Genomic DNA, 20,460 nt, shown 5'->3' with positions numbered 1-20,460 from the left:
AAAAACCGACCATGTATAGTAAGGCGTTTTAAGCTGAAAAAAATACGACCATGGATAGTAAGACGTTTTTGGACGAAAAGAATGACCATGTATAGTAAGGCGTTTTTAGCTGGAATAAACAACCATGTATAGTAAGGCGTTTTTGGCCCGAAAAAAAACGACCTATAGTAAGGCGTTTTTGGCCCGAAAAAACGACATAGTATAGTAAGGCGTTTTTGAGCCGAAAAAACGACATAGTATAGTAAGGCGTTTTTGAGCCGAAAAAACGACATAGTATAGTAAGTCCTTTTTGAGCAAAAAAAAACCCGACATAGTATATATAGTAAGGCGTTTTTGGCCCGAAAAAACCGACATAGGATAGTAAGTCCTTTTTGAGCAAAAAAAGAACGACATAGTATAGTAAGGCGTTTTTGGCCGAAAAAAACGACATAGTATAGTAAGGCGTTTTTAGCCCGAAAAAAACGACATAGTATAGTAAGGCGTTTTTGAGCCGAAAAAACGACATAGTATAGTAAGGCGTTTTTGAGCCGAAAAAAACGACATAGTATAGTAAGGCGTTTTTGGACTGAAAAAAACGACATAGTATTGTAAGGCGTTTTTGGCCCGAAAAAAACGACATAGTATAGTAAGGCGTTTTTGGCCGAAAAAAACGACATAGTATAGTAAGGCGTTTATGGCCGAAAAAAACGACAGTATATAGTAAGGCGTTTTTAGCCCGAAAAAAACGACATAGTATAGTAAGGCGTTTTTGAGCCGAAAAAACGACATAGTATAGTAAGGCGTTTTTGAGCCGAAAAAAACGACATAGTATAGTAAGGCGTTTTTGGCCTGAAAAAAACGACAGTATTGTAAGGCGTTTTTGGCCCGAAAAAAACGACATAGTATAGTAAGGCGTTTTTGGCCGAAAAAAACGACATAGTATATAGTAAGGCGTTTTTAGCCGAAAAAAACGACATAGTATAGTAAGGCGTTTTTGGCCGAAAAAAACGACATAGGATAGTAAGTCCTTTTTGAGCAAAAAAAAAACGACATAGTATAGTAAGGCGTTTTGAGCCGAAAAAAACGACATAGTATAGTAAGGCGTTTTTGGCCCGAAAAAAACGACATAGTATAGTAAGGCGTTTTTAGCCCGAAAAAAACGACATAGTATAGTAAGGCGTTTTTGAGCCGAAAAAACGACATAGTATAGTAAGGCGTTTTTGAGCCGAAAAAAACGACATAGTATAGTAAGGCGTTTTTGGACTGAAAAAAACGACATAGTATTGTAAGGCGTTTTTGGCCCGAAAAAAACGACATAGTATAGTAAGGCGTTTTTGGCCGAAAAAAACGACATAGTATAGTAAGGCGTTTATGGCCGAAAAAAACGACAGTATATAGTAAGGCGTTTTTAGCCCGAAAAAAACGACATAGTATAGTAAGGCGTTTTTGAGCCGAAAAAACGACATAGTATAGTAAGGCGTTTTTGAGCCGAAAAAAACGACATAGTATAGTAAGGCGTTTTTGGCCTGAAAAAAACGACATAGTATTGTAAGGCGTTTTTGGCCCGAAAAAAACGACATAGTATAGTAAGGCGTTTTTGGCCGAAAAAAACGACATAGCATAGTAAGGCGTTTTTGGCCCGAAAAAAACGACATAGTATAGTAAGGCGTTTTTGGCCGAAAAAAACGACATAGTATATAGTAAGGCGTTTTTAGCCGAAAAAAACGACATAGTATAGTAAGGCGTTTTTGGCCGAAAAAAACGACATAGGATAGTAAGTCCTTTTTGAGCAAAAAAAAAACGACATAGTATAGTAAGGCGTTTTGAGCCGAAAAAAACGACATAGTATAGTAAGGCGTTTTTGGCCCGAAAAAAACGACATAGTATAGTAAGGCGTTTTTGGCCCGAAAAAAACGACATAGTATAGTAAGGCGTTTTTGGCCGAAAAAAACGACATAGTATATAGTAAGGCGTTTTTAGCCCGAAAAAAACGACATAGTATAGTAAGGCGTTTTGAGCCGAAAAAAACGACATAGTATAGTAAGGCGTTTATGGCCGAAAAAAACGACATAGTATAGTAAGGCGTTTTTGGCCGAAAAAAACGACATAGTAAGGCGTTTTTGAGCCGAAAAAACTACATAGTATAGTAAGGCGTTTTTGGCCGAAAAAAACGACATAGTATAGTAAGGCGTTTTTGAGCCGAAAAAACGACATAGTATAGTAAGGCGTTTTTGGCCCGAAAAAAACGACATAGGATAGTAAGTCCTTTTTGAGCAAAAAAAAAACGACATAGTATAGTAAGGCGTTTTTGGCCGAAAAAAACGACATAGTATAGTAAGGCGTTTTTGGCCGAAAAAAACGACATAGTATAGTAAGGCGTTTTTGAGCCGAAAAAACGACATAGTATAGTAAGGCGTTTTTGGCCCGAAAAAAACGACATAGGATAGTAAGTCCTTTCTGAGCAAAAAAAAAAACCACATAGTATAGTAAGGCGTTTTTGGCCGAAAAAAACGACATAGTATAGTAAGGCGTTTTTGGCCGAAAAAAACGACAGTATATAGTAAGGCGTTTTTAGCCCGAAAAAAACGACATAGTATAGTAAGGCGTTTTTGAGCCGAAAAAACGACATAGTATAGTAAGGCGTTTTTGAGCCGAAAAAAACGACATAGTATAGTAAGGCGTTTTTGGCCGAAAAAAACGACATAGTATTGTAAGGCGTTTTTGGCCCGAAAAAAACGACATAGTATAGTAAGGCGTTTTTGGCCGAAAAAAACGACATAGTATATAGTAAGGCGTTTTTAGCCGAAAAAAACGACATAGTATAGTAAGGCGTTTTTGGCCGAAAAAAACGACATAGGATAGTAAGTCCTTTTTGAGCAAAAAAAACGACATAGTATAGTAAGGCGTTTTGAGCCGAAAAAAACGACATAGTATAGTAAGGCGTTTTTGGCCGAAAAAAACGACATAGTATAGTAAGGCGTTTTTGAGCCGAAAAAACGACATAGTATAGTAAGGCGTTTTTGGCCCGAAAAAAACGACATAGGATAGTAAGTCCTTTCTGAGCAAAAAAAAACCCCACATAGTATAGTAAGTCCTTTCTGAGCAAAAAAAAACCCCACATAGTATAGTAAGGCGTTTTTGGCCGAAAAAAACGACAGTATATAGTAAGGCGTTTTTAGCCCGAAAAAAACGACATAGTATAGTAAGGCGTTTTTGAGCCGAAAAAACGACATAGTATAGTAAGGCGTTTTTGAGCCGAAAAAAACGACATAGTATAGTAAGGCGTTTTTGGCCTGAAAAAAACGACATAGTATTGTAAGGCGTTTTTGGCCCGAAAAAAACGACATAGTATAGTAAGGCGTTTTTGGCCGAAAAAAACGACATAGCATAGTAAGGCGTTTTTGGCCCGAAAAAAACGACATAGTATAGTAAGGCGTTTTTGGCCGAAAAAAACGACATGGTATATAGTAAGGCGTTTTTAGCCGAAAAAAACGACATAGTATAGTAAGGCGTTTTTGGCCGAAAAAAACGACATAGGATAGTAAGTCGTTTTTGAGCAAAAAAAAAACGACATAGTATAGTAAGGCGTTTTGAGCCGAAAAAAACGACATAGTATAGTAAGGCGTTTTTGGCCCGAAAAAAACGACATAGTATAGTAAGGCGTTTTTGGCCGAAAAAAACGACATGGTATATAGTAAGGCGTTTTTAGCCCGAAAAAAACGACATAGTATAGCAAGGCGTTTTGAGCCGAAAAAAACGACAGTATATAGTAAGGCGTTTTTAGCCCGAAAAAAACGACATAGTATAGTAAGGCGTTTTTGAGCCGAAAAAACGACAGTATAGTAAGGCGTTTTTGGCCCGAAAAAAACGACATAGGATAGTAAGTCCTTTTTGAGCAAAAAAAAAACGACATAGTATAGTAAGGCGTTTTGAGCCGAAAAAAACGACATAGTATAGTAAGGCGTTTTTGGCCCGAAAAAAACGACATAGTATAGTAAGGCGTTTTTGGCCGAAAAAAACGACATGGTATATAGTAAGGCGTTTTTAGCCCGAAAAAAACGACATAGTATAGCAAGGCGTTTTGAGCCGAAAAAAACGACAGTATATAGTAAGGCGTTTTTAGCCCGAAAAAAACGACATAGTATAGTAAGGCGTTTTTGAGCCGAAAAAACGACAGTATAGTAAGGCGTTTTTGGCCCGAAAAAAACGACATAGGATAGTAAGGCGTTTTTGGCCGAAAAAAACGACATAGCATAGTAAGGCGTTTTTGGCCCGAAAAAAACGACATAGGATAGTAAGTCCTTTTTGAGCAAAAAAAAAAACGACATAGTATAGTAAGGCGTTTTGAGCCGAAAAAAACGACATAGTATAGTAAGGCGTTTTTGGCCGAAAAAAACGACCATGATTAATAAAAAAACACAACTCCACTGCTCTATGTGGTGCTTTGGTTCAGTGGTAGAGTGATGGAGTGCCACACCAGAGGTTGAGTGTTCGATCCCTGGTTGTTGCAACAATGTCTACTCTTTAACCGCCAAATACAACTTATTTGAGGAAAAACCCAAAACAACTCAAAGGTTCATTGCGGTGGGTTAGCTCAGTGGTAGAAAGCTGAAGTCCCAAATTCAGTGGTTGGGAGTTCGATTCCCAGTGTTAGCAACAAGGTCACATTTTTCTAACCACTATTAGCAGCTTTATTGAAGACAACACAAAACAAACAAGTAGTTATGTGGTGTTGTGGCTCAGGGGTAGAGAAACCATGTCCCAAACTAGCAGTTGGGTGTTCAATCCCCAGAGGTTGCAACCATATCCCTTTTTCTTTGACCAACATGATAAAAAAACTACATACTATACTATGTCGTTTTTGAGCCGAAAAAAACGACATACGATACTATGTCGTTTTTGAGCCGAAAAAAACGACATAGTATAGTATGTCGTTTTTGAGCCGAAAAAAGCGACATAGTATAGTATGTCGTTTTTGAGCCGAAAAAAACGACATACGATACTGTCGTTTTTGAGCCGAAAAAACGACATACAATACTGTCGTTTTTGAGCCGAAAAAAACGAGCCGAAAAAAACGACATAGTATATATCGTAAGGCGTTTTTGGCCCGAAAAAAACGACATAGTATAGTAAGGCGTTTTTGAGCGGAAAAAACGACATAGTATAGTATGTCGTTTTTGAGCCGAAAAAAACTACATACTATACTATGTCGTTTTTGAGCCGAAAAAAACGACATACTATACTATGTCGTTTTTGAGCCGAAAAAAACGACATAGTATATATAGTATGTCGTTTTTGAGCCGAAAAAAACGACATAGTATACTATGTCGTTTTTGAGCCGAAAAAAACGACATAGTATACTATGTCGTTTTTGAGCCGAAAAAAACGACATAGTATAGTATGTCGTTTTTGAGCCGAAAAAAACGACATAGTATAGTATGTCGTTTTTGAGCCGAAAAAAACGACATAGTATAGTATGTCGTTTTTGAGCCGAAAAAAACGACATAGTATAGTATGCCGTTTTTGAGCCGAAGAAAACGACATAGTATAGTATGTCGTTTTTGAGCCGAAAAAACGACATACTATACTGTCGTTTTTGAGCCGAAAAAACGACATACAATACTGTCGTTTTTGAGCCGAAAAAAACGAGCCGAAAAAAACGACATAGTATAGTATGTCGTTTTTGAGCCGAAAAAAACGATACGATACTATGTCGTTTTTGAGCCGAAAAAAACGATACGATACTATGTCGTTTTTGAGCCGAAAATAACGACATAGTATATTATGTCGTTTTTGAGCCGAAAATAACGACATAGTATAGTATGTCGTTTTTGAGCCGAAAATAACGACATAGTATAGTATGTCGTTTTTGAGCCGAAAAAAACGACATAGTATATTATGTCGTTTTTGAGCCGAAAAAAACGACAGTATAGTATGTCGGTTTTGAGCCGAAAAAAACGACATAGTATAGTAAGGCGTTTTTGGCCCGAAAAAAAGACATAGTATAGTAAGACGTTTTTTGCCTGAAAAAACGACAGTATATAGTAAGGCGTTTTTGGCCCGAAAAAAACAACATAGTATAGTAAGGCGTTTTTGGCCCGAAAAAAACGACATAGTATGTTAAGGCGTTTTTGGCCCGAAAAAAACGACATAGTATAGTAAGGCGTTTTGAGCCGAAAAAAACGACATAGTATAGTAAGACGTTTTTGAGCCGAAAAAAATGACATAGTATAGTAAGGCGTTTTTGCCCGAAAAAAACGACATAGTATATATCGTAAGGCGTTTTTGGCCCGAAAAAAACGACATAGTATAGTAAGGCGTTTTTGAGCGGAAAAAAACGACATAGTATAGTAAGGCGTTTTTGGCCCGAAAAAAACGACATAGTATAGTAAGGCGTTTTTGGCCCGAAAAAACCCACATAGTATAGTAAGGCGTTTTTGAGCCGAAAAAAACGACATAGTATAGTAAGGCGTTTTTGGCCCGAAAAAAACGACATAGTATAGTAAGGCGTGTTTGAGCCGAAAAAAATGACATAGTATAGTAAGGCGTTTTTGAGCCGAAAAAACGACATAGTATAGTAAGGCGTTTTTGGGCCGAAAAAAAACGACATAGTATAGTAAGGCGTTTTTGGGCCGAAAAAAAACGACATAGTATAGTAAGGCGTTTTTGGCCCGAAAAAAACGACATAGTATAGTAAGGCGTTTTTGGGCCGAAAAAAAACGACATAGTATAGTAAGGCGTTTTTGGCCCGAAAAAAACGACATAGTATAGTAAGGCGTTTTTGGGCCGAAAAAAAACGACATAGTATAGTAAGCCGTTTTTGGCCCGAAAAAAACGACATAGTATTGTAAGGCGTTTTGAGCCGAAAAAAACGACATAGTATATAGTAAGGCGTTTTTGGCCCGAAAAAAATGACGGAAAAAACGACATAGTATAGTAAGGCGTTTTTTGCCTGAAAAAAACGACAGTATATAGTAAGGCGTTTTTGGCCCGAAAAAAACAACATAGTATAGTAAGGCGTTTTTGGCCCGAAAAAAACGACGTAGTATGTTAAGGCGTTTTTGGCCCGGAAAAAACGACATAGTATAGTAAGGCGTTTTTGGGCCGAAAAAATGACACAGTATAGTAAGGCGTTTTTGGGCCGAAAAAAACGACATAGTATAGTAAGGCATTTTGAGCCGAAAAAAACGACATAGTATAGTAAGACGTTTTTGAGCCGAAAAAAATGACAGTATAGTAAGGCGTTTTTTGCCCAAAAAAAACAACATAGTATAGTAAGGCGTTTTTGGCCCGAAAAAAATGACGGAAAAAACGACAGTATAGTAAGGCGTTTTTGAGCCGAAAAAAACGACATAGTATAGTAAGGCGTTTTTGGGCCGAAAAAACGACATAGTATAGTAAGGCGTTTTTGAGCGGAAAAAAACGACATAGTATATATAGTAAGGCGTTTTTGGGCCGAAAAAAACGACATAGTATAGTAAGGCGTTTTTTTTCGGCTCAAAAACGACATAGTATAGTAAGGCGTTTTTGGCCCGAAAAAACGACATAGTATAGTAAGGCGTTTTTGGGCCGAAAAAAAACGACATAGTATATAGTAAGGCGTTTTTGGCCCGAAAAAATGACATAGTATAGTAAGGCGTTTTTGGCCCGAAAAAAACGACATAGTATAGTAAGGCGTTTTTGAGCGGAAAAAAACGACATAGTATAGTAAGGCGTTTTTTGCCTGAAAAAAACGACAGTATATAGTAAGGCGTTTTTGGCCCGAAAAAAACAACATAGTATAGTAAGGCGTTTTTGGCCCGAAAAAAACGACGTAGTATATTAAGGCGTTTTTGGCCCGGAAAAAACGACATAGTGGTATAGTAAGGCATTTTTGGCCGAAAAAAACGACATAGTATAGTAAGGCGTTTTTGGCCCGAAAAAAATGACATAGTATAGTAAGGCGTTTTTGGCCCGAAAAAAACGACATAGTATAGTAAGGCGTTTTTGAGCGGAAAAAAACGACATAGTATAGTAAGGCGTTTTGAGCCGAAAAAAACGACATAGTATAGTAAGGCGTTTTTGAGCCGAAAAAAAACGACAGTATAGTAAGGCGTTTTTGGCCGAAAAAAACGACATAGTATAGTAAGGCGTTTTTTGCCTGAAAAAAACGACAGTATATAGTAAGGCGTTTTTGGCCCGAAAAAAACAACATAGTATAGTAAGGCGTTTTTGGCCCGAAAAAAACGACGTAGTATATTAAGGCGTTTTTGGCCCGGAAAAAACGACATAGTGGTATAGTAAGGCATTTTTGGCCGAAAAAAACGACATAGTATAGTAAGGCGTTTTTGGCCCGAAAAAAATGACGGAAAAAACGACATAGTATAGTAAGGCGTTTTTGGCCCGAAAAAAACGACATAGTATAATAAGGCGTTTTTGGCCCGAAAAAACGACATAGTATAGTAAGGCGTTTTTGAGCCGAAGAAAACGACAGTATAGTAAGGCGTTTTTGGCCCGAAAAAAAACGACATAGTATCGTAAGGCGTTTTTGAGCCGAAAAAAACGACAGTATAGTAAGGCGTTTTGAGCCGAAAAAAACGACATAGTATAGTAAGGCGTTTTTGAGCCGAAAAAAACGACAGTATAGTAAGGCATTTTTGGCCCGAAAAAAACGACATAGTATAGTAAGGCGTTTTTGAGCGGAAAAAAACGACATAGTATAGTAAGGCGTTTTTGGCCCGAAAAAACCCACATAGTATAATAAGGCGTTTTTGGCCCGAAAAAACGACATAGTATAGTAAGGCGTTTTTGGGCCGATAGTAAGGCGTCTTTGGAACGAAAAAATCAACATAGTAATATAGTAAGGCGTTTTTGAGCCGAAAAAAACCACATAGTATATATAGTAAGGCGTTTTTGGCCCGAAAAAAACGACATAGTATAGTAAGTTGTTTTTGAGCCGAAAAAAACGACATAGTATAAAGGCGTTTTTGGCCCGAAAAAATGACACAGTATAGTAAGGCGTTTTTGGGCCGAAAAAAACGATATAGTATAGCAAGGCGTTTTGAGCCGAAAAAAAACGACATAGTATAGTAAGACGTTTTTGAGCCGAAAAAAACAACAGTATAGTAAGGCGTTTTTTGGCCGAAAAAAACGACAGTATAGTAAGGCATTTTTGGCCCAAAAAAAACGACATAGTATAGTAAGGCGTTTTTGAGCCGAAGAAAACGACATTGTATAGTAAGGCGTTTTTGGCCCGAAAAAAACGACATAGTATATATAGTAAGGCGTTTTTGGCCCGAAAAAAAACGACATAGTATAGTAAGGCGTTTTGAGCCGAAAAAAACGACAGTATAGTAAGGCGTTTTTGGCCCGAAAAAACGACATAGTATAGTAAGGCGTTTTGAGCCGAAAAAAACGACATAGTATAGTAAGGCGTTTTTTGGCCGAAAAAAACGACAGTATAGTAAGGCGTGTTTGAGCCGAAAAAAATTACATAGTATAGTAAGGCGTTTTTTGGCCGAAAAAAACGACAGTATAGTAAGGCATTTTTGGCCCGAAAAAAACGACAGTATAGTAAGGCGTTTTTGAGCGGAAAAAAACGACATAGTATAGTAAGGCGTTTTTGGCCCGAAAAAAACGACATAGTATAATAAGGCGTTTTTGGCCCGAAAAAACGACATAGTATAGTAAGGCGTTTTTGGAACGAAAAAATCAACATAGTAATATAGTAAGGCGTTTTTGAGCCGAAAAAAACCACATAGTATAGTAAGGCGTTTTTGGCCCGAAAAAAACGACATAGTATAGTAAGTTGTTTTTGAGCCGAAAAAAACGACATAGTATAGTAAGGCGTTTTTGGGCCGAAAAAAACGACATAGTATAGTAAGGCGTTTTTGAGCCGAAGAAAACGACATAGTATAGCAAGGCGTTTTTGAGCGGAAAAAAACGACGTAGTATAGTAAGGCGTTTTTGGCCCGAAAAAAAAGACATAGTATAGTAAGGCGTTTTTGAGCGGAAAAAAACGACATAGTATAGTAAGGCGTTTTTGGCCCGAAAAAAATGACGGCAAAAACGACATAGTATAGTAAGGCGTTTTTGGCCCGAATAAAATGACGGAAAAAATGACCATGTATATAAGGCGTTTTCAGCTGGAACAAACGACCATGTACAGTATAGTAAGGCGTTTTTAGCTGGAAAAAACGACCATGTATAGTAAGGCGTTTTTGGCCGAAAAAAAACGACCATGTATATAATAAGCCATTTTTGGCCGAAAAAAACGACCATTGATTGTAAGCCGTTTTCACCAGCTCAAAAACCACCACGTATAAGTAAGCCGTGTGCGTGCAATCATACTCACATCTCCCTTTCGCACATAGTCGGGGTCTTTGTAGATGTCCCTGGCCAGGCCAAAGTCGCAAATCTTCACAACTTTGTTGTCGGACAGCAAAACATTTCGGGCTGCCAGGTCTCGATGAATGCACTGAAGTGGGTAGAGTCATGAAAATTTTTTTTTTTTTAAAAAACAGTCACGTGTCTTACGGCTTGGAAGTGTCAGACCTTGCGGGATGCCAGGAAGTCCATTCCTCGCGCCACCTGGAAGCTGAAGGAGATGAGATCCTCCAGGAATAACGGAGAGTTTGTGTCTGCATCGCCTGTCAGAAATTGACTGAGTCAGAATATTACATACCTAACTACTACTAACACAAATAACCGCTGGCTATAATCACCTGCTGTGTTATTTCTTGCTGGCTGGATATCACAACTCGTCTCTCCAGATTTTATTCTGGATACCTGGAGCAACGAATATTGAAATGCAAAAATGGTATTGCAATGAAATTAAATAAATAAATAAATTTACATGAAAAAGAATAAAGTGCATGAAAATTGAAATAAACGTTGATAGTATCTTTCACACTTCGACCGCACACGCTCGCAATCTCACCCCAAACACGCCTCGTTTGCTCTTCAGGAAGATGGACAGGTTTCCATGGCGACAGTACTCCACAATCACCATCAGCGGACCTGCGAAGCAAACACGCACATCTGAACTCCAACCGAGGATGCGAAAACCCCAATCTGAAACTTAGTCCCAATACGAACAGCATTTTAGGATCCTAACCTTGATCTGAATCCTGACCCTAATTGAGGATTAGTCCTAATCCTAAACCTGTCTCATCCTGAACATAATGCCAAAGTGAGTCTCAGCACAACCCAAACCGCATCCAATTTGAATTCCAACCAGGATCCAAATTGTTAATCCTGATCTGGGGCAATTCCAATCCGGGCGCTCCCTCTAATTCTAATCGTGATCCGCTTCATAACCCCGACAAGGATCCGAATTCCAACACCAATTTTGACCCTCGCCCAAATCTATATCCCAACCCTAATCCTGATCAAAATCTGAAACATAACCACAACCCTAATCCAAAACCAGCAAAATCCGAACCCTACCCCTTAATTCAGCACTAGCCCGTATCCCAATCCTACACCTAAAGCCAACCGGAATTTTAACTCCATGTCAAATCCTAACCCTAGTCCCAATCTGAACTCAAACCGCAATTTTGAATCTCAGCTCTGATCCCAAAACCCCAACGCCACTTCCTGGTTCCTAACCTCAACTACAATCCGAATCCCAGCCCCACCAAATTGAACCTAAACATAAAGCTGAGCATGGAATCTTGATCAAAATCTGAATACTAACGCTCAACCTAAAACTAAATCTAAATCTCAATCTACGCCTTGTCCAGTATGTCATCACGATCATCGGCAAACCTCCCGGCTTGGTGCAAGCTCCCAGTAGGTTCACAACATTGAGATGGTGTCCGATGTAGTTGAGGATTTTCAGTTCGGTCATCAGGGCTTTGTGCTCGCTGACTGTGGCGCCCTCTGGTGGATGGGAGGGGAAAATAAAGTGTTTAAAAAAAATAAATAAATACAATTGAATGGCTTGTAGAACTTGCAAAAGCTGTTTTGAACCTTTGAGCATCTTCACGGCAACCGTCCTGCGGCCCGAAGCGTTGCCCATCCCAAACGCCGACGCCTGCACCACTTTCCCAAAGGCTCCGCGACCCAAATTCTTGCCTGGATGGGTGGAAGGGACATGACACTTATTCTCGCCCATCCTGTAAAGTGAGCGTCTGATAAGACGAAACTTTGGACCTCATCAGGAGGACATTTGACTGAACACCACCCTTTGTGGGCTGATTAGTGTCAGTAAACACCCCAGCGCTGCTCTCTTAATTAGCCGGCCCCGAGACAATACAACCTCTGATTAATGGAACGAGAGTCCCTCCCCAATGATCATTTGATAAGAACTATGAGAAAGTCGGCGTATCGCCGATGCCATCTTAATACATCCTCTACTTAACATTCCTGGAAGCAAGCAAACAAGAGAAATCAAGACGTTTAGTTTTTATCGATAAGCCGCGCCCGTACCTAATTTGAGACGCTCTCGAGGGAACTCCCACCGCTTGGGATCATACTGGAGTCGCTCGGACCGCTGCTCCGCGGGGCCGTCTCCCGAGTCCAGTATGATGGACAGGTACTCGGCTTTGTTCCGGGAGCTGTCGGGCTGCACAAGGGAGGTAACGAGTGATCAAAAAAGGCTTTTTGCGTTGGAACATTTCTTTCAGCCTGCCCCCCCCCCCCTCACCTGTCGTAGTTTTCGAATCAGGAGCGTCAGGAGAAGCCAAAGGAAAGTGGCCACCACGCACGTGCACGCCAGAGTCGGAATCTCCATCGACGGACTTTCGGCTGCACCTGACGTGAACACACGCGTTCATTTGGCGACTGAAAGCACACTGCTCTGTATCAAATAGAAAAACCGTGAGTGCTTACCGTTGACCCAAATGTAGGCGGAGCTCTCCGCAGAGCCCTTTTGGTTGCTGGCCCGGCATGTGTACAAGCCCTGGTCCTCCACGGTGATGCGGTCGATATGGAGGGAGTCCTCTTCCGGGGATACGACGATACCTGCGGATGATATGGGAATCAAAAGTGAAGAAAAAAAACAACGCATTTCAACATCGGGTGATGATTTATTCTTGATTTGTTTTACCAGATCCTGCCGACAGAAGGCGTTTGTTCTTGTACCAGGTGACAGTCGGACGTGGGACGCCCTTGGTGGGACAGCGGAGGGTCACCGAGCTGCTAACGTTCACCGTCCAATCCGTCAAATTGTTGAGCAGCACGGCAGGCTCCAGGACTGACCGGAAAAAGAGACTCAGCGTTACATATGAATGCAAATCGAACCTCCCCCTCCTCACCCCTAAATTCATCCTTGTCTTCCCTAACCCAAACCCAAAGCCAAACTTCACTCTTACCTAACCTTGGACACAGGCGCAAGCAGATGCACCTGATATTCAAAATGAAATGCTTTCAGACTCTGTTGATCAGTTAAAAAAAAAAATTAATTAAAAATCGGTTTCAAAGTGGTTTGGTGCAGTGGTTGGGGACTCATAACACACTTTGCAGCCACCAGGGGGCAGTGCAAGCAAGTCTTAAGACACCCGCCATAAATACAGACACGTATGCCATCGCTAAATTGAAATCCCCCCCCCCCCAAAATGCTGTGCCTAACCTGATGGAATAGAGATATCACAGTTTCTTTTGCTGCTAATTGCCGTCCGCCTGTACTCTATACTCGATAAAACCTCAAATTTTATGTACACAGCAGTATATCGTGTAGTCAGGAAAGGACTGGTTGTTTCAAAAGAACAAATCTATTCTGCTCGCTTCTTACTTTTTAATTTAATTAAGCTAAAGGAAGTGGACTTTTTTTTCCCCGCCCCTCACTGGTTACCCACTGTGTGGTAGTGATTCCCCGAGCGGGGGTCCCGAACGAAGGAAGTGGACGTGTCGGGCGCTGATTGTTCGAGCGAGCAGTAGTCCGCAGACGTGAAGCAAAGTCACTTAAGCGAGGCGACTGATTGTTGTTTCCCCGATCTTCCTCCCGGACAACAATCGATGATTGTCCGAGCGGGGGCCCGGGGCCTGACAGTGTCTGATTGGCTGATTGTTCCCGCGGCCCAGCGCGGGGGGCTGTAAATGTGGCATTGTGGGAAGTGCCATTGTGTGCTCTTCCTCCAGATGAGAGCCCATTCCCACGTGAAAGAGGTGCTGAGCAAAGGCAGGGTGGGGCCTCAGGAAGCCGAGGGGACCCGAACTCCCAAACAGCCGCAACTCCGTGAGAGTGACTGTTTGTTTGTTTGCGGCATACGTGCACAAAGACATCAGGATGTCCAGAAATAAGGCAGTGCCGAGGAGGCCATTTTGATTTCCTCATGCGACGGCACTCCAAGATCGAAACCGTTTCCCAGTTAGTGCAACCGAAAGGTCTCTCGGCGCAATGATAAGAATCCAGAAGTGACTCACCTGAGACCCTCACCTGCACCACCAGGTGGGCCTCCTGCCCAGTGAGGCGGTGGTGGGCGGCGCACATGTAGGCGCCCGAGTCCTGAGTGCTCAGGTTGCTCAGCGACAAACGCAGAGAGCGCGAGAAGTCCCCCGCGGACGAGTGGCCGTGCAGGAAAGTGCGCCCGCCCCAGCCGGTGCCCCCGCCGCCGCCGGCGGCGGGATGGAGGCGGCGCCACGACAGGCTGCTGTACAGGTGCTTGTTGGCGCTACAGGTGAGGTGCAGCTCTCCGCCTTCTCTGGGGTCTTCATGCTGACTCACGGCAAAGCCTCCTGGAATGTCTGACGAGATACATATAAAGTGCTTTTCAAAGTGTGGAAGTGTACAACAAATTGTATGCGGGGCTCAGCTAGCCTGGTATAAAACTTCAGCGTCAAAAGAGGATTTGTTTCATTAAAGCAATAGAGCAGGGGTGTCAAACTCATTTTAGTTGTGGGCCAATTAGGAGTTGCGTCTTCCCTCGGAGGGCCGTTATAACAAAATGATCACTTGTCCACAACAATTGAATAGATTACTGTTCTCATTTTGAAATCAGTCAATTATAATAGTTTGTTCAATTATTGTTCAAGTGAGTGTAATCAGGGTAATAAGATTATTGGAAAATCTCAACGTTATTCTTTTACACATGACAATTTGACATTTCGGTTCAGATTTTAGCAAGGTGACACACATGATTTGCTTTTGCGGGCCTCATAAAATGATCTGGCGGGCCAGATCTAGCCCACGGGCTTTGAGTTTGACACCAGGTCAATAGAGTCAATTCATTAGTCTGTCCTTCAGTAATCATGATAACTATGTCCGAATATTTAAACCATCTTTCTTGAGGTAAACATAGTAGTTGAAATGTAAATCGCGGTCAGCGTTGGGTCTCACGCCGAAGCAATTTAGATGACGTAACATCTTTTCGCCACATTGCAACTATGTTATGTCGGTGAAGGAGGCTAAAAATAATCGTCATTCAAGGCTATTTAGCGATTCGTGGCTCCGCCTCGGTCAAATGAGGAACAAGTGTTTGTTTACGAGCGGTGCCATTGGCGAAAGCCGGTGACGCGTCCGACCGAGGTGGCGAGCTCGCCGCCATTCCGACCACCTTTTGATGTCGCCACCGCTGTTGCTGCCAGCGCGAAAAGATCTTTCTATTTACTTTAGCCCTTTGAAACTTCCCGTGGAAACGGCTCGAGAGCTTCCTGATGGCGGATTGTGTTTATCTTACCCGAACACCCCGAGGCCTCCCGAAATAAAGACGAGCTGCCAGTCCAAGGAAATGCGCCGCGCGGGACAGAGTGACGAGGAAGACGGTGGGGGTGGCGGGGGTAGTGGAATGATAAGAGCCCACGGCTTCCTGTTTCGCTCAAGTTTACAGTGGAATTACATCGACCTCATACCCCACGCGCTGTGATCCTCACCCTTCATAAAACACTTATTTTTATATTGAATATGGAGTTCAACTCAATGCCTATGGGATAAAATCGTGCCTCTTGATGACGTCCCCTTCTCCATAAATCCGCCTGGCAACAGGTGACCATGAAAACATGCTGGTGATTTTATGGTTTGTCATGACTATTTGACTTTTTTTTTTTAGGTGTTTATGGGGTTACCCGTGACGAAGAAATTGATGTCCAGGTGGTCCAGTCCCAAGGAGTTGGATGCCACGCAACGGAACACACCTGACACCACAGCCCGCGCCACTGTGACCACACCGACCGTCTAACAGACAACAACAACACACGCACACAATTCATTAAACGACGACATTAACATGTGTGATCATTCCGGCGTGTGATTTTTCCACCTTGGTCTTCCCCTGAAGCACTTCCTGGTTGCGGGTCATACTCAGGATGTGGTTGTGTGTGGACGTGGCGGGGAGCCCCTCGCCCAAGGGGGTCCAGCCAGAAGAGGATGTCGGAGGAGCGCACCTTCAATGAGGAAGAAGAACAGGAGGAGGACAGTCAGCTGGGATGACGTCATTCAGCAGCTGTACATACGTATGTTGACCGTGTGCACATATTGCTATACACGTGAAGTCTTCCTTGATTTTATAGTCTTTTTTAAACACCTTACTGTGCACGGTCATTAAAAAAATGCCTTAAAAAATAATTACGAGACGTGTTTTTTTAAAATATTCTTTTATACGCTTTACTATACATGGACATTTTAAGACAAAAAAACCCCACCTTACGATACATGGTCGTTAAAAAAAAATCCATGCTTGTTAAATAAAAGCCTTACCATGTGGTCCTTTAAAAAATACGATAAAATCTTACTGGACATTTTTTTCCGCTCTTTTAAAGACCTTTCTATACATGACATAATTTTTATGTTTGTTGTTTTTAAATGCCTTATGATATAAAATCAGCTCATCAGCAAACTCTGAACAAGCTTGTTTAAAGACCCTGAATCTTTTAAATTCGGTGTGTTACGACAGGGAGCGATAAAAACACGCAGGAAAACCAACCCACGAGGACCGAGTTCGGACTTTCCTGATCTACCGTACTTCTCTTTGATCGATCGTCTCTGTCCATCCACCCATCTGCTATCGCTATCTATCCATCCATCAACTGCATCTCTCAATCTCGCGCTCTCCGTGTATCAATCTCATCTTCCCGTCCCTGAGGTGTGTTCCAGTCTTTTCTTCTGATTGCGCTTCCTCTTGAAGTGTACATTGTGTGCCTCCCTCCCTGTGCGTGACACACACACGCACGCACACACACGCATCTCCCAGTACTGTGCTCTCAGAATAAAAGTGAGATGTGGCAAGAAAGGTTTGTTAGTCACACAGAGAGACGAGTGGACGAGCAACAATCACTCCACAGCCACCCAGTGCGCGCGCGCGTGTGTGTGTGTGTGTGTGTGTGCTCTGACTGACTACACTTAACTGTTCCCTGTCTGCAGCCCGAAATAACGCCAGACATTTGAAACAACAACAACACGGAAATACAAGCCAAGTTTAATGCAAAAAAAAAAAAAACCACATCAACAACTGATACAAACAATTGCAAAAAAAAAACAAGATGCATTAACAGAGTCATACAAATCTTGTCATTTTTAGGGGAGTCATACGGAAGTTAGTCGTATAAAATTATTAAATATTAGCTTCATATATTACTCGTAGAACATCTTGATACAAAGGGGGCGGGGGGAGATCACACCCGCGGAATGGGACAGACACGCACGTATACAAAACCACGTACACACGCGCTTACACGTCAAGTGGATGACAGACAATTAGGGCCACGTGGATGGGAACAAAAGTACGGAAAAAAAAAAAAGAAATAAAGTGGCGCTATTACAAATACAAATTTTTAAAAAATATATTCCTCATATGATATTTTAGTTATATTACATTACATTCCATACATACGCATGCCCGTACATATATGTACGGATATACATCCGTATATACCTCCGTGTATACATATATACGTATTGTGTACATACAATATATAGATACATATCTTTGTATGTGTAGATATATATACGTACATAGATATGTACATATATACATGCACACTGTACATACATACATATATGGACATTATACAGCATATTTTATTTTCTCTTATTTCATGGTCATAAGAGGGGGGGGGGGCGGGGAAATAAAAAATCTGTGTGGCCCTGATTGTCCGACATGCAAATGGCTCATTGCCGTTTCCAACACACAGACAACTGGGGCAGTTAGAAAAGCAACATCATGGACACTCGGCAGACTTCCTACATGGTAGGTGTCAGTTTTTTGTTTTGTCATCAGAGAACTATAAAACCTTGTGTCCACTTTTTTCTTCGCTTGGTTGGATTTCTTGCTGGAGGATTTAAAAAAAAAAAAAAAAACAAAACAGTAAAAACTCACAGCTTTTCTGGATGTATGTGTGTATATGTGTGTGTGGGTGAGGAGGGGGGGGGCAGTGGGGGTCGGATGGGCGAATGGGGGGGGGGGGGGGTTGTGGGGGTGCCAGGTCAGGACTCGTGGAGGACACGCACCCGTGATAGTACCACTCTAGGACACACAAAAAAAAAAAAAAAAAAGCAAAGCTGCTCCGATAGATGTGGCTGGTGGATGAATGAGTAGCATGGAGGAAATAAATAAATATTGAAGCAAGTGTCTTCATATTTATATATAGATGTGCGTGTGTGTGTGTGTGTGTGTGTGCGTGTATAATTTTTGTCTCAGATCAGTGTTGCGCGCTGCTGGGGCTCCACTGCTCAGCAGTGTTGCCAGTCCAGTCCAGCGCAACAAGCCAAGGCAGGAAGACATCTTCCACGGAGGATGCGGGGATCCAAAGGAGAACACGATTTACAAAAAAGTAAAAAAATAAAAATAAATGGGATTTTTCAGCTTTTGGGGTGAACCTAAAATGCACTCGAACCTTGACATGTGAACTTCATTTGACCCCATCTAAACTTTTGAATGTTTCAGTACTTTTTTTTTTTTTTTTTTGCAGCACTTGCTGTTCTCCATTTAAATGTTGGCATTCATTATGATTGCAATGAAATAAAATTTCATTTGCAGATTTTTAATTTTGGTGGCGGGGAGTGCAACTAAGGATCAGGTTTAAAAAAAAAAAAAAAAAAAAAAAAGGGAAGAATCGGGGAATCAATCAAACACCTGTTTGCCATTCAAAACCTTGCAGAAAATTAAATTAAGTTAAGTTTGCCCGTCAAGGTTCTAGAGCATTTTAGGCTCATCCTGAAATTCCATCTTAATGCCCAATAAATAGCCAAAGTTTTTTGTAAGTAGTGTGTGTGTGTGTGTGTGCACGCATTGGTGATGGGGGACAGTAGTAGAGTTCTGCTTGTGGGAAGGTGTGTGTGTGTGTGGGGGGGGGGGCAGTGGGGGAGGGGGGCGTCTCAAGAATAGATCAAGTCTTTCGGAAGCAGCCCTGTGCCACGTTTGAAGACGAAGGGGACAATCACGCTGCTGGGAAGCGTCTCACGTCGGGAGAGGAAGCCAAACAACGAGAGGAAAAGCGCTCTGATTTTCGAACAGGAAGCCCAACGCGCCTCCTGCCCGGGCCTGATAAGAAGCGCTGCGATTCCCATGGTTCGGACCAGCGCCGGCGGACCCCGCTACGAGTGGGGACCCCAGCCCGAAAGAGAGCAGCTCCTGGGCCCGGCGTACCCGGCCCGGCCCGTTGAGCACGCCGGGCCTACTCTGGCTCGCCGTCAAGCTTGCAGTGCAGCCAGGCTGCGGAAGGACAAGTGAGGCCCAGTGTGAGGATCCAGCACAGGCAGCACATTTACAAACAGTGACCTGAACGTATGGGATCACTATTTGGCAACAGTCTTTCTGCAAATGTAGCAGTGTAAATGGCTCATCAATGAGTTATAGAAATGATGTGAGGGAAAATGCCGTCTATCGTCAAGAAGCGATTCGGAATGGTTTGCATGTGGAGGCTCACTATTTGGCAAGACCCGACAGAGTGTCTGCAAAGGTTTCATTATAAAGGGTTCTTGAAATTAAAGTTAATGATATGGTTAAGAACTCACTTAGAAATCCGTTTTTCACGCTTACAGGTAGAGGTTCACTATTTAGCAAGACCCGAGAGTGCTTTTACAAAAGAATACAATTATAAAGTGCTTCATGAAAATGTCAATATTTTCAGCGCTAGATGTTTATTTAGTGTCTTGCAAGTCTGGGCTCACCATTTGGCAAGACCTAAGAGTTTTTTGCAAACGTACCGTTATAAAGGGGTCGCAAAAGCGACAATTTTACAAACACATTAGATAACCACGTGCTGTTAAGTGACTTGTAAGTGTGCGCTCACTATTGGGCAAGCTGGGTGGGTCATATCTAAGATAATGTGACAAATTACAACAATAACGAAAGCCTTTATAGGCGTGTCTGACATCTTGGGGTACCTCGACTTCAGTCTTTTTCATGAGCCATCGCTTGGCCAATTATTTGGTCTTGAGTTGCGAGCGATGAGGCGTCCACTTTGTTTAACCGTCAGGCAAAAGGGAATATGTCAACTTACAAAAGTCCACGAGCTGAACACTAGCTCACAATGAAAACGGCCAAAGACGGGCGAACGAAACTAGCATCGACGTTGCGGTCGTCATGACCCTTGGTGCAACGGCTATTGGCGCACAAAAGGCGG

General features: G+C 42.0%; 1 protein-coding gene across 1 annotated transcript in view; it reads right to left on the bottom strand.

Annotated features, from left to right (window-relative positions):
* Positions 1-20,460, bottom strand: part of flt1 (fms related receptor tyrosine kinase 1) — a 35,326-nt gene that overhangs the window by 3,788 nt on the left and 11,078 nt on the right. Inside the window, exons 11-23 of the mRNA XM_086102469.1 lie at positions 16,158-16,281; positions 15,964-16,072; positions 14,326-14,646; positions 13,010-13,156; positions 12,793-12,924; positions 12,608-12,714; positions 12,391-12,526; positions 11,932-12,036; positions 11,728-11,841; positions 10,898-10,977; positions 10,683-10,746; positions 10,513-10,607; positions 10,313-10,435 (exon numbers count right to left, since the gene is read on the bottom strand). Of these exons, the coding sequence (XP_085958595.1) occupies positions 10,313-10,435; positions 10,513-10,607; positions 10,683-10,746; positions 10,898-10,977; positions 11,728-11,841; positions 11,932-12,036; positions 12,391-12,526; positions 12,608-12,714; positions 12,793-12,924; positions 13,010-13,156; positions 14,326-14,646; positions 15,964-16,072; positions 16,158-16,281 (1,657 nt within the window). The remainder of the gene's footprint in view (positions 1-10,312; positions 10,436-10,512; positions 10,608-10,682; positions 10,747-10,897; positions 10,978-11,727; positions 11,842-11,931; positions 12,037-12,390; positions 12,527-12,607; positions 12,715-12,792; positions 12,925-13,009; positions 13,157-14,325; positions 14,647-15,963; positions 16,073-16,157; positions 16,282-20,460) is intronic.

Source organism: Hippocampus guttulatus, chromosome 21 (genome assembly GCF_054856545.1).
Source record: "Hippocampus guttulatus isolate MCC_2025c chromosome 21, RoL_Hgut_1.0, whole genome shotgun sequence".
Classification (NCBI taxonomy): Eukaryota; Metazoa; Chordata; class Actinopteri; order Syngnathiformes; family Syngnathidae; genus Hippocampus; species Hippocampus guttulatus.
The sequence above is the reverse complement of the archived record's forward strand: the minus strand, read 5'-3'. Positions and strand labels throughout refer to the sequence as shown.